At 35.3% G+C, this 25,121-nt stretch overlaps 1 protein-coding gene across 9 annotated transcripts in view; it reads right to left on the bottom strand.

Annotated features, from left to right (window-relative positions):
• Positions 1-866: 866 nt before the first annotated feature.
• LOC132110506 (phosphofurin acidic cluster sorting protein 2-like) overlaps positions 867-25,121 on the bottom strand; it is a 30,775-nt gene continuing 6,520 nt past the window's right edge. The window contains exons 2-26 of one of the 9 annotated variants that reach the window (XM_059517175.1): positions 17,743-17,830; positions 17,121-17,210; positions 16,547-16,672; positions 16,312-16,471; positions 14,378-14,451; positions 14,217-14,297; positions 14,051-14,110; positions 12,248-12,399; positions 12,036-12,126; positions 11,236-11,307; positions 10,523-10,650; positions 10,233-10,365; positions 10,017-10,121; positions 9,613-9,719; positions 9,339-9,493; positions 9,153-9,263; positions 8,506-8,617; positions 7,993-8,025; positions 5,437-5,479; positions 5,300-5,342; positions 4,571-4,697; positions 2,924-3,144; positions 2,665-2,805; positions 1,301-2,012; positions 867-1,229 (exon numbers count right to left, since the gene is read on the bottom strand). In XM_059517175.1, coding sequence (XP_059373158.1) covers positions 1,894-2,012; positions 2,665-2,805; positions 2,924-3,144; positions 4,571-4,697; positions 5,300-5,342; positions 5,437-5,479; positions 7,993-8,025; positions 8,506-8,617; positions 9,153-9,263; positions 9,339-9,493; positions 9,613-9,719; positions 10,017-10,121; positions 10,233-10,365; positions 10,523-10,650; positions 11,236-11,307; positions 12,036-12,126; positions 12,248-12,399; positions 14,051-14,110; positions 14,217-14,297; positions 14,378-14,451; positions 16,312-16,471; positions 16,547-16,672; positions 17,121-17,210; positions 17,743-17,830 — 2,572 coding nt within the window. In that variant the 3' untranslated portion in view covers positions 867-1,229; positions 1,301-1,893. The remainder of the gene's footprint in view (positions 1,230-1,300; positions 2,013-2,664; positions 2,806-2,923; positions 3,145-4,570; positions 4,698-5,299; positions 5,343-5,436; positions 5,480-7,992; positions 8,026-8,505; positions 8,618-9,152; positions 9,264-9,338; positions 9,494-9,612; positions 9,720-10,016; positions 10,122-10,232; positions 10,366-10,522; positions 10,651-11,235; positions 11,308-12,035; positions 12,127-12,247; positions 12,400-14,050; positions 14,111-14,216; positions 14,298-14,377; positions 14,452-16,311; positions 16,472-16,546; positions 16,673-17,120; positions 17,211-17,742; positions 17,831-25,121) is intronic. The other 8 variants (XM_059517179.1, XM_059517176.1, XM_059517183.1 and 5 more) reach the window with 8 other exon arrangements.

Below are 25,121 nucleotides of genomic sequence, written 5' to 3'. Positions count from 1 at the left end.
AGTTGAATTATGGGATAATTCCCTCACGGGTTGGATGTGTTTGTTTTGAGATATTTTGGCTTTCTAAGGAGCAGGTGAGGCACAATAGAATTAGATTTAAAAATACTCTATATGAGTAATGAGGACTAAATCTCACCATCCGGCAAAGCAGAGACTAAGAGATAGATCAGAACCTCGCTAAGGGACTTATGAAAAAAGGCATGTCTTTTACCTTTATAAGAGACCTTTATGAGACATTCTTCTTATGCTACATTTAGTAAGATTAAAATATAATTGACTTATGAATGTAGCTTGTTTGTTTAGTTTTCATGAAACATCTCCAGGTCATATTTAAACCCAAAATCAAGACCATTAAGTTTTTCAGAATGGTTTTTCAAATAGTCTCATTACTCTGTTTACATTCTTATTATTCTCAAAGGTGATTTTCCTTTGATTTTTACCAACAATTTATAAGAAGGTTCAATTCGTTAACATTAATGGATTTAGTCTCATAAACTAACAATGAAAAATATTTTTAACAGTGTTTATTAATCTAGGTTAATGTTAATTTATAATTATTCATTGGTAATTCATTATATATATATATATATATATATTAATCAAGATTAATAAACGGATAAAAGTACTGTTTATTTTTATTTCATGATACCCAATGCATTAATTATAGTAGTGGAAATACTAAAACAAAATATATAGATTTTTTTTTTTTTTTAGACAAACCAAGGTAGTACAACAAATATTACAAACATTTTAAATAAAAAATAAATTATATGTCCTAAAAATATGCTGCATTTCCCTTATAACAAAATGGTAATTTCTTTTCTTTTGATTTTGGGGTGAAGTATGATCTGGACGTGTTCTTGAGAATCACTGCTCTAAAAATTCTCCATGTTTTAGGCACATTATTCTAAATCCAATACAGCATTTGAGGGAAATTGGACATCTCACAAGAAAACATTCTCAAACAAGCCAACAAACAAAACAGAATGCACATTTCATTTTAAGAAACGATTACATCAACAACAACAAAAAAAGTGTTTAAAGAGTGCAGCACACAGGTTTGACACAGTCCGTCTAACGTAGACACAGACACTCAGTGTCTGTCTCCAAATTTCCCACAAAGCTTTGCAGCAGTTTTTAGCTGTAGTGAAAAGCGCTGTGCACCACAGGAAGCATTATAACAAAAACCCAATCTAGTAATGTTTTAAAAGTGCTTTAGCATTTAGTACCTTCAGTGAATACATTCACACACACACACACACACACACACACACACACACACACACACACACACACACACACATATATACTACAAACAAACCTACAAAGTAAATAAAGTAACCACATACAACAAGGTGGAAACTGCAACACAAACACACAATTAACCTTCGAGAAACTCTCTGACCTCGCTGAGGTTATAGAGCGAGAGAGATGGAGAAAACGCTTCCGGCGTCTTCAGGATAAAGCCAAACCATCTGGAAAATCCATCCAAAGCAAAATCCAAACCAGATTTTTTCCTTTTAATATAACAAAAGCAGTTCCTTTCTCCCATTTTGCTGGTTTGTTCTCCCACAAGTGTGCTGGCTGCTAAAACGTGTGGACACAGCTTTGCAGAATGGCACAGAACTACCTGAAAACTCACTAGTTACGGAGTTAGATCAGTTTAAAAGATTCAGTTCACTAGTCATTTCACTATAAACACTGGAGGGTTTTAACATACGCAGTCCAAAAAAATATGCCCTGTTCATGTTCATGTTCATAAAAGAACAATCAAATGTCAACAAAAAATAACAGACAAACCGTGAGAAAGCAGAGATTTTAAATAAAACCATCAGGCAGCTCTGAGTGTAAAGGCAGCCGTTGCGAAGAGGAGTGGAGATGTGAGGCTGTGGTTCAGTGAGGCCCTTTGGAGGATCCAAAGATGGCAAGCGGGAAGTGTTTGACATGAGATGACCACTGAGCCGCAAGCTGGAAAAACTTCACATCGTTCCATTCCACTCCATCTATCAACACTGTAGAGAGGAAACACAAAACCAACAATGGCAGTCTTTAGCCATGTTTCATGAATTCCAAAAAAATAAATGATACATTATCTATAGCTAAATTATAAAGAGGTCTATGTATAACATTTAGCACGGTTCAAAAGTTTTAGGTTGGTTTGATTTTTTAAATATTTCTGATCAAATAAATGCAGCTTTGATGAGCATAAGAGACTTTCAAAAACTATAATAAAACTGTAATATTGTGAAATATTATTGCAATATAAAATAACTGTTTTCTATTTTAATACATTTTAAAATGTAATTAATTCCTGTGATGGCAATGCTGAATTTTCAGCATCATTACGCCAGTCTTCAGAGTCACATGTCCTTTAGAAATCATTTGAATGTGCTGATTTGTTGCTCAAGAAACATTTCTTCTTATTATCAATGTTGAAAACTGTTCTGCTGCTCAATATTTTTGAGGAAACCATTATACATTTTTTCAGGATGCTTTGATGAACAAAAAGTTCAAAGGAGCAGCATTTGTTTGAAGTCTTTACTGTTACTCATGATCAATAAATAAAAGCATTAATGCTGAGTAAAAGTATTAATTCCTTTAAAGTATTAATTATGACCCCTATAAGCATAGTTTATTGATTGTATTGTAAGCTGTAGTGATTACTTTGATGAATTCGGATTGGCTGATCACCTTTCAGCATGGTCTGCTGGTGTTTGGCTGTGCAGATGAGTCGACTTATTCCCTCTATCACCTGACTCTTAGACTCTGCCTCCTTATCCTTGGTCTTTTTAGGCAGAAACATCACTGAACACAGAGACAGAAAGAGTTGTTTAATGCTTATTCAATAACACAATACATTTTATAAACTGAATGTGTTCCTGTTACATTGGCACTGTGTAAGTATTGTGTTCCAGTGTCTTACCCTTCTTATTCTTCTCTTTGGTGACAACAGTCATGGACATGGTTGGCTGATGTGTCGTCTCTGCTCCGCCCAGTGGGAGGCGGCTAACCTGCAGTGAACGGAAGGTGCCCTTAAGCGTGTTTTTGGAGTCTCTCTTCTCCACTTCTTTCTTCCTCTCTGATGGAGCAATCCAGTAATCAACCTGAAGACCCATCAGCTCCCCCTGACCTCCTCCAGGAGTACTGCAGCCACATAGACAAGGTGAGAAAACAGAAGATTAAAGGGGTCATACGATGGGATTTCAATTTTGGAGTGTTACAAGCTTTTGGTGCATAAAGATGATCTATAAAGTTGCAAAGACTAAAGTCTCAAATCCAAAGAGATATTCTTTATCAAAGTTAAGACTCGTCCATACACCCTTAAAATGCCTCGTTTAAACATGCCACCCCCAAATGGTCACGCAAAGAAAGAAGGAATAACTTTTAATCACTCTGTTGCCGCCGCTGCCATGTTGTCGAGTCACTGTATGTTTTGTTGTGAAAGCGAAACTACTTTTGGTAGTTTCAAAAGAGAAAAAAATACGTTTGGTCTTTCAAAAGGGGGCACAACTACAAATCAGCGGTTAAGTTGTATTTCAACACTGTTCCAGAACAGTCCAACCCAAATATTCAGATGTGTGCTGCGCATTTTATGGAGGATGAGGACTGTTTTCTGTGAGAGTAGCCTACAGTACAATGCATCTGTGGCACAACAGCTGTTTCTATAAAGTTGGGCAGTTCAAACATTGCAAGGACAATCTGGCGCTTCTGACTCACAGCCTGGAAGTACATTATTTATATTTAAATAATTTGCCAATGATGACGATTCAAACGCGAGTTTTGAGCAGTGTAGAATAGGCTTGTTTGTTGTTTCTCAGATCACAAATGCAGACATGGTTTTATGTTTAAGCAGTGTGATACGCAACACGTGAAAAGACAGTATAAGTCATTATAATCAGAAATTATATCCCAACTGGATGCAACAAATGCCTTGTTTGTAATGGGTTTTATTGGTTTTGTCTCGTCTGGAGATGTCCGGATCGTGAACAAATCTTTCTATTTAACAGGATCTTCTTAGTGAACCGGATGAACCAGTTCACCAAATCGAACTGAATCGTTTGAAAAGATTTGTGTCTCCAGTACGCACTAATCCACAAATTACTTATAAACCATTATTTGGTTTATAAACGACCTAACACTCCATCTGACGCAAAATAAATGTATTTAGTTACTGCTAACAGTACATTGACTGAACTGCTAAAAGCGAACCAATGATGGGATGTGCACGAGCAGAGCAGCTGGACTGAGTCTCGTGCTGCTGGCCTGAGAGAGGGCGTAACATTTATTCACATGCTTGAGGCATTCGGCCAATCACTACGCACTGGATAGCTGGCCAATCAGAGCACACCTCACTTTTCAGACCAATGAGCCTTGTAAAAATCAACTCGTTTCAGAAGGCGGGGCATAGAGGAGAAACAATAATGTGCATTATATGGAAAATAATGTGTTTTTTTTTTTAACTGCATAAACACATTGCATTACAGCAAATACACAAAATAATGTTCTTTTTAGCAGCATCATATGACCCCTTTAAGAGATCTCAGACACCTAGCGCTGTGTGTGTTTGTACCTGGACATGTGTACAGATGGAGAGGAAGGAGGCGTTGGAGATGCTTCTTTCAGTAATGGGGAGATCTGTGCAGGAGGAGTAGACGAGAGAAGAGAAGATCCCACCGGAGCAGCGTCATCTGAATCGCCTACAAATCACATGCACAAATCATTCATAAACCACCTTAAATATAACATTTATATATACAAATAGTAGAGGGCTGTCAGAATTTTTTTTTTTTTTTTTTGAAAAATCACGATAAATTGAGGACCATTTGTTTGTCTCTCAATCAAATGTGTATTGCATTGCATTATTTTTGCTCCCCACAATAAAAAATAAAAAAACTAAAGATCTTTGATCATAAACCTAAGCATTTAGATATCATCTCACTAAGACATTATTGCGAAATATAGATTGACAACCGCTATGTATATTAATTTCATGCAAGTAAGCTGCTATACTCTTTTAAAAATCTCACTGATTTGCATTACAAACTTACTTATGGCCTTATACCAGTAACTGCAATAAAGTTTATACTTTTGCTCAGTCTGGGCTTCTGAGTCATACTAATGTGTGTTTTCCTGATTTATACTCAACAAAAACACATCTTTTCTAAAGGTTCAATAAACCATTCCATTTCAAATTAGTTTTTTCTAATTATTATTATATAAGTTAAGGGCATTTTATATGGGTTAACATGTTCAACTGACAGCCGTATTTAATATATAATATATTTACAGTATAACTAACCAGATGTGGCAGAAGCTTGTTCAACAATCCCCACTTTAACCACCTGTAGACAGGTTGAAAACAAATACACTATAAAAACATTAAATACAATTAAAACATTTCAAATGATAAAAGCATGATTGCAAATGGACACGTACCCCAATAAAAGGAATGAATTTTTGACACGAGTCTTCATCAGGACTGTGGAAGGAAAAAAGAGACAGGACTTTGAATTTACCCCATTAAATCAATCAAATTATTGATACAGTGGGCAAAAAGGCTTCCTCGAGCTAAAACAAATCCTGGTAGTTACCCATTCCTTTCTATTGGGAAATATTAAACAGATTTAACTATTTTAGAAAAAACATTCTAAATATGTGTACTCTAAATATATGTATGGCATTTTACACATTACATTAAGTAAAACGAACAAGACATTTGAAAAGTAGAAAAAAAAGGCTGAATACAAGCAATTCAGCAGCAATATGATGAGAGATGTGTAATCTGACATCTGAATATGTGGCCGCAATACATATTTTCCTTCATAAAAAGTTAATCTTTCAGATATTTCAGAAATGATTGAGTAGAAATGAATGAGCAACTTTCCCACATGCACGCTAAACCACAGCCATAGTATCTTTCAGCAGACTATTGTATTTCAATTAAAAAACCTTAAGGTTAGAGAAACATTTTGATCTCTGAAGAGAAAAGGCTTCTAAAACTGATTTTGTCAATCCCACTGTCTGATTTGTTCACCCTTTGCGCCTCTCACTTTCAGCTCTCCCAACTATCAGTTAAACACAACTGACTATTTGGTGTCATCCAATATAGCGTGTCTGAGACAAATGCCATAAAGCAAGTGATGCATGCATAATTTTTATCAACCGCTGCTGTTATGCCACTGCCCTACCCACTACTAGAAAAAGAAAACTAAAAGAAGTTTTAAGAAGAAATAAAAAATTAAAGAAAGACGCATTCTCAGCCAATCAAGGCTTAGATTCAGGCAACTTGAACCAAAGATGGTCTAATGCAGAGATCATAGATCTAGCAACAATATTTTAATGTTAAAATGGTTATGCTAACTTTTACATTATACTCATAAAAATAAAATGACTCTATAAAATCGCCACTCTGCTCAGCATAAAATAGGTTTTGGAGGAAAAGCATTATTTTATATATATATATATATATATATATATATTTTATTTTTTTTTTTTACACTGTATAATGCTTTATTTATTTATTTATTTTTAAGAATCTCTTTGTTTGTTAAACCATCTCTGATCACTGGAAATGCAAAACCCAAAAACAGAAACAACTTATAAGAGAACAGAAAGAATAAATAATCTGTGCCAACGAACCACCCCAAAAACAACACTGCACAAGCCCAAATAGAGGGAGTTCACAGAGTGCATTTGAGCAGAAATATAAGATGCTCTCAGTGCAAGGCATAACAGATGGTCTATTGCTTAGCACACCAGAGAATAAAGAGACACTGGTGAAACCAATAACTGAGAAATCAGCCAATATCAGCAGCAATACTTCAAGCACCTGCTTGGAAAATCAAGACTGTGTGTGTGTGTGTGTAGTTTAGGCAGTTTACTCTGATGAGAGAGAGAGAGATCATTAAAAGGAAAGAAAAATTAAAATGAAGCTAATACAGAAAATTAAGAAAATCATTTTACCTCCATCATAAGGTCTGTTCACCTTTTCATGAAAATGGAATCATTTGAAATAATTTCCATCCTTGATTTTGCTATTCAAATTGAAAAATTGTCTGTGGAACCCAGAAATTTTCATTCACAGACATTATATGTCACAGTTTTCAGATATACATTACAATAATATATATGTATATATACAGTATTTTATGCATTTATAAATATGTAAATATACACATTAATAATTATATTAATATAAATTTTTTATAACAATAATTATAAGTACTGAAAGAAAATGCATAATTTTAAATGTCTTTGATACATTTAGATAAAATGTATCGATACATTATAGATGAATAATCCTCAAATTTGGATTATGGTTATGTACGTATTTTATTAACAATTTTTTCTATGTTATTAGTTTAGTAATCAAGTAATAAAGGATGTGTTATACAACAAAAATTGCCTGAAACCTAAAAACCTGATTTGTGTATAATTAACATTTAAAAAAATAAATAAATCCTTTTTTTTTTTTTTTTTTTTACTTTGTATTGTGAAGAGAAAAAAAAAACTTTTTTTTTCCTGGGTCCTTGACAGACATTTAGATTTTGAATGTTATAAGAGTCTTAAACTGACAATTCTCTGGCACATTATGTGCTCTGCTGAAGGACATCGCAGGTGTGCAGAGGATGATGGAGGTAACATTTATATCCCACTGCAGCAAGAGATCCAATAAAACCTTCAGGCTCTTTCCACACTGCAGCTTTTTATTATACAATTACACAGCTAATTCCAAAGTCATCAGAAGGTTGAGGAGATGGAGCACTTTTAGAGAAATTAAAGGGAGAAAGTAAAGGAAGCCCCACCACATAGACCATAAACCTTAAGGTGTGGACAGAATCTGTAGAGTTTCAACAGAATCTCTGCTCTCCCTCAGTTTAACTCCCCTTGATAAAACAGGAGAAGAGTGAGCGAGCGAAAGGAAGTAAGAGACTGAAGGTGATATGTATCTGATAAGCTATGGCATCAGCACAGGCAGGAAGACCACAATACCTTACTGCAAAATCAAAATGAAAGCTCTTTTTCCTTCAGAGAGGGCAAGGAAAAGAACAAATAAAGAATGTTATTTACAGACAGAGATGATAAACAGTGACATTCACATGCATTCTGTCCAAACATGACTTCAAGAAGGAGGATGCTCATGAAAAAAAGATGCAAATATCTGGATAAACAAACAAAGTGAATCAAGTGTGTTTGAGCAGAAAACCAACTATCTGCATCTTCAGAGCATCTGAAAATGAACCCAGTCTCTAATAACACATATTCAAACCAGTTTTTTATCTACAGAATATTTATATTCTTTTAATTGTATTAAGGCAAATACAATTGTCTCACACTCATAATCGTTGAATTTGTTTTATTATGAAGTGGTACCATGTTAAAATTACACTGATGTTTCAAATTTAGTGTGTTCTGCACACAACATTTATGTTGCCTCCTCTGAAAAGGTTTGTTTCTTTTATAAAAATATAGATCTGGGCTGCTCTGTGCATGTGTGTATATCACCTTTTCTGCTTATAGGTAAGCATGGCCTCTGCTATGGGCAGCTGAAGAGCTCCATTCGCTCCCAACATATACTGCGTTACCCTGGAAACCACATCTGGACTGTCCTGAACTGCTGAATGTTGACAGAGAATAAAAGAGAAAATGTTTTACATTTTTTTGTATACATTTATACAAATGTATGTGTGTGCATTTGCAGTGGGTATAGAAAAGAATCAATCCCCTTCAAAATAATCACATTTTGTTGCTTTGCAGCCTGAAGATGGACACAGTTTTTGTTTTATCCAGCTGTATTTACTTCCTGTATTTTACCTTCCACTTCTTAATAATATACTTCACTGTGCTTCTATGCATTTTTTTGTATCCATCTACTGGCTTGTGCCTGTCCATTACTTTACCCTGGAGATCTTTTGACAGTGATTTGCCTCCAATAGTTGATGGTTAGCTTCAGTTGCACATACAAGGACTGAAATGAAATGCACTTTTCATGCTGAGCTGATCAAAATGAGCACAGCTGATCATGGTTTAAAGTCAAATGACTTTAGTGTTCCACTGAGAATATGATTAGCTACTGATTGAGTTTACAAAAAAATTTTAGGAGGGGGTGATGGATAGAATAGAGAGAGAATGAGTATATCAGAGACAGTAACCTGAGGTCGGCGCTTCTGGTTTGTGGAAAAGATCTCTCCACGCTGAGTCCTGGAACAGGCTGTTATATCTGTAGTCTATACTGGCCAGATATTTAGCCACTGGATGAACCCCTACACATACACATGCTTTTAGCTCTTCTAGTAGTGTTTTATTGGCTCATTTGTTTCCCTGACCTCTGCACTTACCAAGCGGGATGATAAGGAATCGCAGGTATCCGAGCCAGTCGGGGGTTTTGTGTGTCAGGTGATCCACAAATAAACGCAAAACAACAGACAGGTAATGCTGAGCTCCTGCTACTCCGATCCGCACTGGAGACGGTGTGACTGAGTTACTGTTACAACTAGAGAGAGAGAGAAAGAGAAAAAGAGGAACAAGTACATAGTGTCGCTATCCTGGAAACCGGAAACCAAATGGCAGATGTACTTCAAATGAAGTGTCTATTTGCTTCAAGTGACTCACAATCTCTGAATGCGAGAGATGATGGTGCTGAGTGCAGCCTGTATGTCAGCCATGGTGCATGTACAAACAACAGGAAGACCGTGATTCTGTAAAACCTCAGATACATACTGAGACAAAAAGACAGGAAAAGGGTTACACACATACATATACATATACATATACATATATATATATATATATATACATATACATATATATATATACATACATACATACATATCTGTTTTTTGTACTGGTGCCAGACTTATTATTCCAAATGCTATGAATATTATTTATGATTTATAATTTTCATTTAAGTATTGCATTTAACAGCTTTACATCAATGGCAAAAATCTACAGCTAAAAATTCTCAATATGTGCCATCACAGAACCTGCCATATTCTGTTGACAGCTGTCAATCATACCTGGCCCTGCCAGTCTGAGGTGTTAATAAGGATGATGCTGTCAGGAAGATGGCTGTCTGATACCAGGATGTGGTTTAGCTGGTCATAAACCGTTTTGCGTGGAATCTAACCAGACCGAGACCAAATAGAGACCAAAATTAGTTCAGACAGAAGTAAAAACTCCTGCTTCTCTTTAGTAACTGGACTATGTTTGTGTGCAGCCAGGTTCTGGCTGACCTGTAGGTGGCAGCGGGTGTCAAGCGAGCACTCATTGTCCAGACTGTTGGCTCTCTGGTTGGGTGGTCGACTGGGCTGCCTTTCTTTAAGTGATGTGCTCCGCCCCCGTCGCCCTGCCAACTTTGGCTCCACCCTTCAGATGAAGAGAGAAGTTGTTCACATTGCTGAACTTTTTTTTTTTTTTTAACAAAAACACTAAACAGGATGGACCAAAAAAAAAAACAACAACAAGTAAGCTCTATAATACTCGTTTCATCTAACCAATGATAAAGGGTTTTATGTATCCTCACCGGTTTGATGGAATGATAAGTGACTCGGTTTTGGTCATCCGGCCTAAAGGAGGCAACCTCTCCATGAAAGAGTCCAGGTTGTCCATCATCTCAAGTTCTGTGGTAGGGGTCACAACCTCAGGATCACCCTAAAAAAAAAAAAAAAAAACGCACGTAATAAAACTTCAAAAACACGTTATACTATATACAGCCTATTTAAACCTCTTTACAGCCTATTTGTATGGACTATATATATATATATATATATATATATATATATATATATATATATATTTCTATCTTTAATTATACAACTACTTTTTTTACTAAATCACATGGGTACTTCAGTAAACATTTTTGAGAAATGATGCAAACACAGATTGAACTGATTCACAGAAATGCAGAAAGACTTCATTTTCTTCTTAAAAGATTTGTCTCAACACTCTTACATCCATACGTTGTGAGACAGGGAAGAGCCGAAAAAGAAACAAGAAACAATGTCAAATAACAAGACAATTTATAAAGGTTAAATATTTTAAATTGACAGAAAATGTATATTTTATCTAATCCGAGTTTGGACACGTGTACAAAACGACATTATTTTTCACTGCTGCCACCACACCACGTGCTGATTCAGTGTGGCTGAGTCATTAGCTGTGATTCAGCTTTAGTGTCTGCCAGAACTCATCTCTAAACAAACACCAGTGAATATCTTACAGTGCTGAAGGACGTACCATTGAAACATTATCAGATTCATTATCCATCTGAAACTTTCCACCTACAGCCCTTATTTTATCAGGATCCATCTGAACAGAGAAAGTGAGAGAGAGGTAGAGAGTTAGCTGAAGATTGATTAAACTGAAGTGTTTGTGTTTCTAACCAAGCTCATACTTCCTCCTCATCGGGAAAAGTGGTTAAAAATAATGTATATATATTATCATTAAAAAGTTGGGCTCCGTAAGTTTTTATCTTTCTGAAGAACTCTCTAATGCTCAAATCTGCATTTATTTGATCATATATACAATAAAAACAGTACTGTACAATATTATTACAATTGAAAATAATTTCTATTTTAATATTTTAGAAATATAAATTATTATTTTAATGTGAAAATAAGTAAATTATTACTCAGTGTCATTTGATCCTTCAGATATTCATTCTAATATGCTGATTTTTATGATTAAGAAACATTTCTTATAATCATCAGTGTTGAAAACTCTTGAGCGGCTTGATATTTTTGAGGATTTTTTTAGGGAACTTTAAAGAATTTAACATTCAGTAGAAGCGCAATTATTTGAAATATAAATATTTTGTAACATCATAAATATTTTGATCAATTGAATGTGTTCTTGCTGAATAAAAGTAAAAAATAAATGAATAAATGAATAAATCTTACTGACCACAAATGTTTGAATGGCACATATATATTTGGAAAGGGTTAGTATTAGGTAAGTCTAAATTGCTTTATTTCAAGTCAGTTTAAGTGTATGTTATGTTTGCAAATATCTCCTAAAAAACATGAATGTGTTCTTACTGGACTGGGCGGCTCTCTCTGACTCCTAACACTGTGAATGCTGCCAATTTCTGTCTGAGAGCTGGACAGAGAAATTCCTTCGAAATATGGCCTAAACCAAACACAGGCACAAAATGTAAACACACAAGTGCTGATCTGATGAAAAAGCAAACATCTCAACATTAATATAGGCACTAAATAAACACTAATGAACAAACTCTCTCTCAACCTACTTGAGTTTGGGTTTTGGGGTGCTGAGAACACTTTCATCATCATCCAGATCCGGTCCACTGTCACTGGGATTCTCGAACTCTAAACTCTCCAGATCCAGATCTTCCTCTACTTCTGGAGGAGGCTCGGCTGGGTCCTGCTCTGAGTCCAATACCTACAAACATTTAAACATGATTTATTCCTCATTTGAACTGCAGGAACGTGCTGGGCAGTAGAGTGAGGGATTGTCTGATGAAACAGAAAATGCTCGGACTCAGCTGCAGAGAAATCGATCCCGAAGCACAACGTGATAATCCTGAATATTATTAATGAGAGAGGAAATCAATCAAGGACTTTGTTTTGCAACCATCAATGTTCAGTGTGAATCCAGCTTTTTAACAGATTTTAATAAGCTGCTGCTGATTGAGCTAAATGCACTGATGTCATTTCTGCTACTATATTAGATGTTAGAAACTAAATACTTATATTAGATAATGAGTATGTAATATCTCAAATCAAATTCCAACAATCGATTTTAAAGAGCTTGCTAACCCTGTAAATAATTTATACATTTACAAAAAGTAAAAATGCTAAAAGTCTCAGATAAAGTTCATCATTGTTTTTGACTATGTTGACAAGTGCATACTACAATATTGTTGCAGTATGTACTGTGTATAGTATTTTTTTTTTCAATTTATTGTAATAATAATAATATTCAATAATATCTAAAACATTATGAATTACCATTGTTTATTAAATATGCTATATAAATTAAACTTCTTCAAATGTATCTTTCTCTTGATTTATTATTGGATTGGACATTTTCACACCAGTGTTATTTACTGAAATCATATTCAGCTTTTTTTTTCAGTTTAATTTTAATTGTACATTTTGTAGTCATTTTGTAATTTTTTTTGTCATTTTTATTAGTTAAAAATATTTATATTTGCTATATTTTATAATATATTTTTATTTGCTTTAATTTATTTTCAGAATTTATTTTTATTTCAGTTTTAATTGTATAAATTTCAGTACTTAAACTCATTTTATTTCAGTTAGCTACCTAGGCAACATTTCAAAGTTCTTCATCCAATATTTACATTTTATTTCAGCTTTATTTTGATTAACAGAAACCATATGGTATAATTAACAATAACAACACATTTAAATACGTAAATTACATAATAGCGCTTTTTATTTACATATTTAAGAGTGACACCACTTTATTAAATTAAACATGCAACATTAGGAGGTCATGTGAGAACAATGTAGCATACTACAGTTTGATATGTTTCATTGATTAATGGCTATACTATTTTTCATACTACTGTTTTTGAAATATTAGTCAGTTTACAGTATATAGGCTACTGGGCAATATTTAGTAAGCTAGTATTCGATTCTAAATGTAACCCTACTGACAATTCTAACTGCTAAATAACTTCCTTTAATAAAATATTTGTGAAAACCTTCCGTCCGGTTTCAGATCCTCTATAATAAGAATCAGCATCCTGACAGAACAGTAACAGTTATTTTCATGAAGTTTGCATCATCAATTGTGTTATTTTCCTTTTTCATGACTATGAAGCTGCTTTGAAATAGTCTGTATTTTATTAAGCACTACAGTATAAAGATGGCTTGGCTTGACTTTATAATATCATGTCAGAGGTGAGAGGTCTTAGTAGTAAATCTAAAATACATTTGGTACAAGTCTGCACACAAACATGGATCCAAAACATATTGGTTCACCGCACACGTCAACCAGCACAACCTGACTAACTCGTATTTAAACACTACAACTCGCTTAAGAACAAATACACAATACCCACCTCATCAGAAACTCTGAACCGTTTGAGCAACGCCACCACGCGCTGCTTAAAGTTCTGCTGCTAATGGAGAAAGAGAAGCACACACACAGACATACACACTCATATTAAGCCTGTTTACTACACAATGACATCTGAGTAAATTCTCGTTGTTCTCTGACATTCTTACCCTGGTGATCGACGCCGTCCGGACTATTGACCTCCTTTGCTTTGTTGATTTCCTTATCTCGTACTCGTCATCCTCGAGATCCTGTGGAGCATGTACATACACGAGTCAGCAGAAAAAGAGGGAAAAGAGGTTGCTTTGTTTGTACGTGTGTATGTAATCACCTGTCCTTGTGCTGCGTCATCACTGGCCTCCTGCTCCGATGAGAAGCTTTCATACTCTTCTTCTGAGTAATTATCTACCAAGTCAAATAAACAATATTATAAAAAGGATAGGTCCTGAATACTGATCGTTCAATACAGTGCTCCATCTAGTTATGTTCCACAATAAATATCGGCCGATAATTAAAGGGATAGTTCACTTTGAAATTAAATTTTGATAAGTTTTAGCTTACCTTAAGGGCATCCAAGATGTAGGTTTCTTTGTTTCCGCAGTATTTCCCATTTTGATATTTTTAGGTCAAACCATTCTTGTCTGTGACTCATATAATGGAGGTCTATGGTCACCACCTCAAAGAGCATGCACAGAGAAGTCCAAATTAAACAATTCCCCATCGTAAGTACACATTGATGGCCTAAGACATGAAACGAGCGGTTTGTGTGAGAAAACGAACAGTATTTATATCGTTTTTGCCTCTTGTACACAACCACATCCAACTGATCTGAGTGCACGAGTGCTTCCTGATGTGACGTGCACGCGCGCTCTGGCCAAGTCTGCGCAAACGCGGAAAGCCCCGGAAGTGATCTCTCGCGCATGAATGTCACTCATTGTTTACTGTTTACCACAATATATAATATAATAAATATAATGCAGTAATTGTAATTAATTTATTTGTTTATAATGCACCCTATAATCGTTGCGATTATAATAAAAATACAACACATTACTCACTCTATTGACAGCGTGCCATTGGGTCCCTGTGGCATTGGACGTTGCCTCCAGTTTATACGTGGCAAACTAAACACAACGTGCAAAACGCTCAACAGCGGAGAAAAATCAGGATCTTCAGTCAGGCAGGCGTGTGATGTGATACTGTCAATGTCCTCGTCGTCATCTTGTAACGTTAGTTGTTCCATTCATGACAACATGCTCTCCACTTCTGTTGGCATCTCACAACACTTGCTACTAAAACACCACCAATTTTGAAGAGATCTCTGTCTCTCTGAGGCTTTATGACGTGCTGCTGCAGCGGATCGCTCCTGAGTACTTGATCTGTGTATTCTGGTTCAAATAAATAGGCTTGTGAAAAAAATTAAACGTTGTCTATGGATATATTGAAATCGTCTTCCATTGCAATTTCCTGTACGTCTAAATGTGTTTAGATCTTCACAGTGAAAGGTAACACTTCCGAAATCTCTGTGTAAACCATAGACAGTAAGTGTAAACAATGAGTGACATTCATGCGCGAGAGATCACTTCCGGGGCTTTCCGCGTTTGCGCAGACTAAGCCAGAGCGCGCGTGCACGTCACATCAGGAAGCACTCGCGCACTCAGATCAGTTGGATGTGGTTGTGTACAAGAGGCAAAAACGATATAAATACTGTTCGTTTTCTCACACAAACCGCTCGTTTCGTGTCTTAGGCCATCAATGTGTACTTACGATGGGGAATTGTTTAATTTGGACTTCTCTGTGCATGCTCTTTGAGGTTGTGACCATAGACCTCCATTATATGAGTTACAGACAAGAACGGTTTGACCTAAAAATATCAAAATGGGAAATACTGCGGAAACAAAGAAACCTACATCTTGGATGGCCTTAAGGTAAGCTAAAACTTATAAAAATTTAATTTCAAAGTGAACCATCCCTTTAATGCGCATCTTGTCAGTAAAGCCGGTTCTCTAATCAGTGATAAATTCCATCACACTGTGCTTGATTGCCCATAGAGCAGCTGTTACTACACAGAGCCGTTGTTAACTGACAAGTTGCGCAAATCAACGCTGATAATGAACATATTTTACATGAAGTCACAATAAAATACACAGTATGAAAACAAAACACCACTTCACATCACACATAGAGAACACAATTTGTTATTGCAAGAGACATGTCAGACAAATAAAAAATAGATGAGTATGTATGAATGTGTTTTCTTTTTACCCGAACATTTGATTTTCTGTCCCAGAATGGCTGCCTCCTCGTGGTCTATAGGCTGACTGGACAAGGAATAGATCCAAATCTCCGCAACTTTACCCAGAAACTCCTTCTGATTACTGCAAAGAGCCAAGACCTGCCCACCTTCTGCAGGATGCTGCATCACCTACACACACACAAACAAATCAGCATCTGTATGCTTCAAAAGTCTCCATTAACCTCACTGAGGAATCTGAAATACCTCTGCCATGTCTATAGAACCAGCAGCCAAAGTCTTGTAACCCAAAATTGTTCGGTTTTTGTACCTCTTCCTCCGCTGAAGCAGGATTTGCAACTTATTTCCCTCGCGTTTCAGAAAATGAGGGTACTACTCGTATTAAAGCATGCACACACAGGAGAGAGAGAAGAAAACATCAGATTGAGTTTCATAATAAAACTCTAGAATGATTCAGAGCACACTGAAATGATGTCTTAAAAGCAATATTGGCTCCGTTTCAAAACCTAGTAAGCTGCCTACACAGGGAGCATTTGCAGACACACTCCAAAAGCAAAGACTGTTTATATAATAGCTTCCTTTTTTTTATTTCAAGGCAGCTCAGCATGTATACTTGTATATATGCAACAAAAATCAATCCATTAGTGCATTGCAATGAGTGACACAGAGTGTTCCAAGTCAATCACTTAAGAGGTTCTTTGTCAGGCAATGTAAGCAGTAGATAACTAGTCAGTTCACCATCTTTTGATTCGGAGCCATTGTTTTAATAGCCATTTATGATTGAACAATTCGAAAATGTGTGTTTTGGGGATATCTTTACCTGTAGTGAGAATGTGAGAGCGAGATCAGTCTCCACTCCCCCAGCAGGGGGCAGCACTATCTCATGGGAGCGCAGGATTCTCTTGGAGCCCTACAAGCACCAACACACTCACTTTATTTACACACATGCTGCTCACTTAACTGCACCTCCCATTATTACTCTAAAGACATTATTATCCTCTTAATTAGTCATTATGTTTATTGAAAAGCGTTTTTTTTAAATTTTGCCAAAAGGAGACATTTTTAAAAGAGACACTTTTCATATTAATTTTATAATTATTTTATTACTAAAATATACACATATATATATATATATATTATATATGTGTATATTTATAAATGCAAATGTTTAAATAAAATAACTTTATTTTTATTTTCATGAAAGATGTTGATATATTTATTTGAATTCTCCGAGTAAAAAGTAACTGCTTGCAAGATTCTTCAGTGGAGTAATACTTGATAATATAATACACTTTTCATTCATTTCAGAATCTAATGTATTGTAACCCTCTTGGAATATTTTGTTTATAGTCTTAAATGTAATTGTGTTCTTCGTTGCAACAAAAATCTAGACTTACTGGAATAAAAAAAACAACATACACTTCATGAAGCTGATGGCTAACCTGAATCTTGACTGCAATGACGACCGAAATCAGCTCCTTGTCGAGTTCCTTCATCACCACCAGCTTCTTCAAAGTCAGACTACACAACCTACAGACAAAAACAACAGAGTATTTTCAAAAATGATGTGATTATTCACAACGTCTGGCTAATGCTGAGGAGTCATCATTGTAATGACGTGTGGAAAAATTGCCACCTTACGTCCCATTGTTTAGGCTAAGTAAAGGACATAAGTGCCATTTTTGGGTGAATTATCTGTTTACTTTACAGCTGGATATACAGACAGGAATAGACAAGCGCTCAGTTGCTGTTTATCAGTAAATGATTGGGAATGTGATCCTTATGTTTGCTCCTGTAAAAGGATGTGAGTTGATAATCTTGTTTTCAAAATCCTGAGATTCTAATTAGTAAGGCACTGTAAGAACCTTCAATTTCCAAAGAAAACAACCTTCCTAAGAACAGCTACTGCTCTAATACTGTGCTGGGAAATATTCTACAGCGCAATCTGATTCAGGTCTGCTGAAAACAGACCCATAGCAGCTTTCAGCTGGGACAGAAAACAGCTGGAATTCATGGGGCTGAAAAAGTGGGGTTCAGGGATTTTAGTCTCCTGGAAACTTGAATACAAAACTGTTTACAAAAAGTTCCATTGAGTGCCTGTCATTTTAGGCAGAAGGAACTGTTCAAATGAGCCAAAAATCTAAGTCATTATACTAAAACATAATAAAAACGCACCTCTGCTCTGATACAGCAGTAAACATCAGCACTGTGCTGACAGACATCCATGCTTTTACACAGACAATGATAATGCAAATTAAAGAAACAAAACTCCCACATTTGCATCATAGAGCCAAACATTTCCAGAATTAAATTAGTAGATCGAAAAAGGGTATTAAGTCATTATTTTCTGATAATCTTCCCTTTAGGCAAAGCTCTGAAATTGAATAATGCAGGCGGGGCAAATTTATGCGCATATTCAAATTGCAAGACAATTCCATTTGATTCCATTAATTGTTTGAAAAAGACTGTGAACATCCTCATTTCCTTTTGTCGTCTTACTGATTTGGAACAACAATGAGATCAAGTAAATGACAGAATTTTCATTTTTGGGGTGAAATGTCCCTTTACACACTGACTGTGGATGGAAAGAACCCTGTCACAGAGAGAGAATGAGATAACGTCAGTCATGCAAGGAGAGAGTCAGAGCAGAGATGAGTCAGTATTGTCAGGAATGTCGCAGTGGGAAGTGATCAAGGGACCAGAGAGCAGCCTGAACAGAGAGAGAAGCCAATGGAATCAGACCCACGTGCATGCACCTAATAGAATATTAATGAGAAACACTTTATATATTCAAATCACATACCAGGTACGATGAGGACAAAGAGTAGTGAGAGCGAGAGAGAGGCACACAATCTCTCGAGTGATCTAAAGGCTGGTATTGTTCACACACTATTCTCACTTCAAGACACACACACAAACAAAAGCCATTCTTCTTCCCTGAGCGATTAGCATGCTAACTCGGAGCACAACAAAGGAACACACAGCGGTTTTGAGCAGACTGCATTCATACATTTTTCTCGCACATTCACACATTATCACAGACTAAAGGTATTTTTGCAACCCACAAAAACACAAATTTAATGGTTTTCAACTGTGGCTGTAGCTGATGACCTCAAATATTTATTTCTGCATTATAGCAATACGAATGAAGACTTTACATTACAGTACACTAAAGTTAATTTAAGTTAATAAGTTATTTGTAATTTAATTGTTATTTCTAAAACTTGTTTTGTATACTGATATAGATATAGATTTTGTAGTTAAATCTGACTCAGGTTCGGCCCATTAAAACACTGCCATATTGAAAGTTAATCACACACAATCAACAAAAAGTCAACAGTAACACACTATATTCATAATATTACATGAAGTAAAAATATTTGATATTAGTGAAAGCTGTGTCAGAGGTTAATCATTGAGGCCACCAACAAACAAAACAGGAAACAATGGCCACACACACAAATGTATGTTCTGTTTTTTTAGTACAAAGCCCGATTATTTCAGCGGGTGTGGTGTGAGACTGTGAGGTGTGTGTGTTGCGTCTCAAACTGCACACACACTCACGTCAGTCAAACCCATCTAATAACTATGTATAAATTCCTATAAAAAACTAACAGACGCTCACAAAAGAACGGAGACTGTTGAAGATAAAAGTGTCTCACTCCGCTCAGCTGGATCCAAACTCAATCACAGCTCCATTACACACACTCTCCTACAGACACGGTGTGTGTTTTTCTCTCTGGCAGATGCTGCAGAGACTCTGAAAGTACAGAGGGAATTAGTCCAAAATCAATTTCATTCGTTTTTCATCAGAAACCCTCAGCTTCCTTGACTCCTGACTCAGGTTACGCGAACATCTACTGTAACTGTAAGTCTGAAAGGGCAGTGCTAAGGGGTGAAGCTGTGCTCAGGTTACGGGCCCAGACAGAACACCGGGATTAGCTGATGCATTAGTACACATAAGAGCTGACACCAACATTTCATAACACTTCCACAGACACTGTGGGTAGATTTACACCCTTAAACCTGAAGCATGCAGCTCTGACAACATTTACAGAAGAGAATTTCAATAACATACACAGAAATGCCTTATAGTTTATGCCATGACCACAATTTAAAGGCAAAATAATTGTTTTCAATAATCAAAAAATATTAACAATCTAAAAAAAATATTAGATGAAAAACAAACTCAGAAAACATACACATTTAAATGTTGCCTTGACAACTAACTTAAATAAAATATGTTTAAGCTGAAGTGCTAAACTACTAAATGTTACAATTTCTAAAACCGAAATAAAATAAAAGTCAAAGCAAAATAGAAATATTACAAAAAAGAACTAATAAAAATTACAAAAGCACAAAATTAAATCTAAAATTTAAATGAAAACTGAAAATATAAAATAAAAGCTAATACAAAAATCTAAAATAGTTATCAACTATAATACAAAGTAATTATAATAAAATAAATAAATAATTCACCATGTCTTACCAATGAAAAAATGGAGGGTGTGTGTGAGGTTTTAGGTTCTATACTGATTAATTTCCTACACAGTGGAAATACATATAAGAAATTATATAAGACATTTTTTGAAAATTAAGCACATTTCCAGACCAAATACTTATTAATATAACATGACAAAAAACATTGAATTGTGATTTTAAGTGGGTATGTTGACTGACATTTTTATATAAATAGTTACAGCACAACCATAGATGGTGTGAGGGGGAGGGACATTGACTATCTAGAGAGTATCCCACCAGACTTTTTTGTGCAGTTGTGTAGTACAGGATGAGTCATCAATATCTGGAGTTCATTTTTTGGAAGAGACTGGAAGTTTGAACTTTACAAATCGTTAAAACATTTAGAAGTACACTGGCAAAGAATGCATAAAAACTAACACACATGGACCATTTGGATTTCATAGGTTTAGTTCATGAGTGTCTTCTGAGTGTTTTAAAGGCCAGTTTCCATGTTGGACACATGTGTATGTGATCTCATCAGAAAACAGATCCAAATATTCTGCATGTCTGAAAGCGAGTAAACCCCTGAGAGCTGACCTACATTAACTTGTAGAAGCTAAACACACACACAGGTTCTTACACACATTCACACACTACTCTAACAAGGTCAGTTTGGTCCTAATTAGCTCAATTTCCAAGGCTTGAATACTCAGAGTAAATGATGGAAGAGACACACTCACACTAAGCAATGTGTAAGCCTATGTTATTTTAAGTTATCGCTGGTACGAGAAGCACATGACTAGTAAACACAAACAAAAAAGTAATTTCTGTTGGGTTTATGTGCAGACAGGTCCAAACATCTGACACCAACTGACATTTTTTTCCCCATGTAAACCTGAAAATAAACAATACTGAAATTACATTAATAATAAACTAAACATTAGATTACCCTAATCAAACATTCACAAGTTTATAAGTAAGGAAATTTCAGCAGATTGCCACTGAACTCATTTGTACAAAAAGTCAAGATGTTATTGTTCAGGTTGAATTACAAGACATCCTTTGGATCATTCTCAAATCATGCTAGAGCATACAGATCACAAACATAAAATGTGGGCAAGCAAAAACTTAGAAATGTTATTTTCTGCTGATAATATACTTAACTAAAAATATAGCATTAAATTGGAAACAAATACAAAATAGAACCATTTGCACTAGTGGTCTTAGATTTTTGAATCCCACTGAATACTAATTCAGGATCAACTGTGTAGCTTTTAAACAGAAACCCACAAACACACTTATCATTTTCTACATTATACGTTTATCGGAAACACTGAATTATGTTTATGAACTTCAAAGACAGTCAAAACTGGAGCAGAGAGTCGAGATAACCTGCACTGTAATCAGTCCCAACAACTGCAATAAAGTTGTGATAGAGAGAGATATGGTCTATAAAAACAGTAATACACTCACAGCAGATTTGAATTCATTTGACCCTGGTGAGATTACAGGAGTCCCTGACCTGTGTATGACAGAGAGACAGAACAAACCACCACTGATCCTCTTAACCTGGACAGACAGACAGACAGAAAGACAGACAGGAGAGATTGAGTTAACCTAAGCCTAATGGATATGAGATCATAAAGCGATGCAAATAATCCTTCTGTGTTTCACCTGAGCACAAGCACACACTTCAGTTTGCTTCATTCAAGCTCATTAGGTACAGATGTGTGTATGAGAGTGTTGACTTCCATCAAACTGCAGTTAAATACTAACACATGCTGAAAACATTTGAGTCAACATGCACATCCATCTCCTTCCCTTGTAAAATCAAGTGACCTACATTTTCCTACTTTCTCACTGAATCTCTCTCTCACACACACAAACATAAAAATGCTGATTAGAAACAAGAATTTAGCTGTTGCTGATCCTGCTGTAGAAACATCACCTGTAGCACAATGTGAGTCTTTGTTTAAAATATCAAAAACGCTATATACAAATGTGTATACAGCACTGTTGGGAACGTTACTTTAAAAAAGTAATTAGTTATAGTTACTCACTACTTGTTCCAAAAAGTAACTAAGTTAGTAACTGAATTACTCTATAATAAAAGTAACTTGTTACCAGGGAAAGTAACTATTTGCGTTACTGTAAAAAAAAAAAAAAGTTGCTATATGTCAAAGAATTTGTTCTTTTTTTTAAGCAGTTTTCACAAATCAGTTGAAATAAGTAGAACAGACAGGTGTTCGTACATAACTTTCGAGATTTATTGCACGTCAACAGACAGCAAGAGTTTTATCCTGCACTCTTTGTAAGAAAAGTGTTTTTGGCCACTAGCTTTGTAGTTGCGTGTCACACATTACATGTACACATTACATGTACACATTACATGCACGTTCTTGCCTTTGACTACAATGAATTTGAAGTAGTGCTTATATCTCCACCTTGAAAATGCCAACTTTTCATCGGATTGCTCCTGACTCGCCATTTCTGCTGCTGCTGCGAATCTTTGTGTAGCTGTTGCGTGTGTGTGACTGTGTGTGTTTGGCGCCGCTGGCACGTGTGTGTAAAAACACTGGCTCTGATTGGCTACCATGAAACACATGACTCTGCCTTAGCCAATCATAATCGCTTATCTCGTTATTAACCCACCTGCTCACTCGCTGTGTGAGCCAGGGGTGCGTTCGGGATTGCATATTAAATCAATGCATAGTAACGCACCGCATTTAACGTTCAGTAACGTTAACGGCGTTGTAACGACGGGAAAAGTAATTAGTTAGATTACCCCGTTACTGAAAAAATAACGTCGTTACCTAACGCCGTTCTTTTAAACGCCGTTATTCTAAACACTGGTATACAGTGACAGGTATTTGATGCACTTGATGAAATTTTAATTGCATTAAATGAGAAAATCAAAATCAAACAAAGTGGCATTCAATTTAAAGACAGCAGAAGCACACTTATGATCTGTTGCTGTGTCAGAACTGGTGAATAAACATGACTTTTTAAAATCAATGTTTAGTCAAGTATTTGAAATATGCAGAATTATAGCCAAATTATCATGATGGCCTACTTATTGATAAACAAAACAAAAATCTTTATAATTATAATCTTTATAATTTCTATACATTATATTTTACTTTAAATAATTAAATAAATAAAAAAATATATAGACTACCACTAAAAAGTTTGTGGTCAGTATGTTTTTTGTTTTGTTTTTCTTAAGAAATTAACACTTTTATTCAGCAAGGATGCATTAAACTGATAAAGTAACTGATAAAGCAATGCTATTTAAAATGTTACAAAATATTTCTATTTCAAATAAAAGTTTTTTTAACTATATATTCATCAAAGAATCCTGACAAAAATGAATATCAATTGAATCTCATGGGAATATATCAAGCACAACTGTCTTCATTATTATAACTGATAATAATAAAACATGTTAGCATAAGAATGATTTCTCATGTGACATTAAAGTCTGACAAATTCAGCTTTGCCATCACAGAAATAAGTTATATTTTAAAATATATTAAACAGTTATTACAAAATACTATATTTATTTTATGTATATTTATTTATTTTATGTATATATATTTTTTAGCAAATAAATACAGCCTTAGTGAGCATATGATACTTCTTCTAAAAACATTAAAACCCAGACTTTTGAATGATAGTGTATGAAACATTCAAAAATATGAATGTATTTAGGCACTTTCTGGTTTTCAAACTTAAGATAACTGTTAATAGATGAACCAGTTGGTTAAGTAATGACTTGGTTGTTTACTTCCTCTACAGTCAAAAATCTTGGTGTTATATAAGACAGCAACATGTATTTTGAAAATCACATTTCCCTTATTACAAAAACAGCATTCTTCCATCTTTGAAACATTGCCAAGCCAGGAAACATATTACCTGTTTCTGATGCAGAAAAGCTAGTTCATGCATTTATAACCTCTAGACTGGACTATTGTAATGCACTTCTAGGTGGTTGTCCTGCTTCGTCAATAAACAAGCTACAGGTAGTCCAAAATGCAGCAGCTAGAGTCCTTACAAGGTCAAGAAAATATAATCATATTACCCCAATTTTACAGTCTCTGCACTGGCTACCTATTAAGTTCTGTATCAGTTACAAATTATCATTACTTACCTATAAGGCCCTAATTGGTATAGCTCCTGCGTACCTAACTAGCCTTCTACCATGTTACAACCCATCACGCACCCTAAGGTCACAAAACGCTTTTGGTAGTTCCTAGAAGAGCAAAGTCCACTAAAGGAGGTAGAGCTTTTTCACATCTGGCTCCTAAACTCTAGAATAGCCTTCCTGATAATGTTCTGGGTTCAGACACACTCTCTCTGT

This window comes from Carassius carassius, chromosome 30 (genome assembly GCF_963082965.1).
Source record: "Carassius carassius chromosome 30, fCarCar2.1, whole genome shotgun sequence".
NCBI lineage: Eukaryota > Metazoa > Chordata > Actinopteri > Cypriniformes > Cyprinidae > Carassius > Carassius carassius.
The sequence above is the reverse complement of the archived record's forward strand: the minus strand, read 5'-3'. Positions and strand labels throughout refer to the sequence as shown.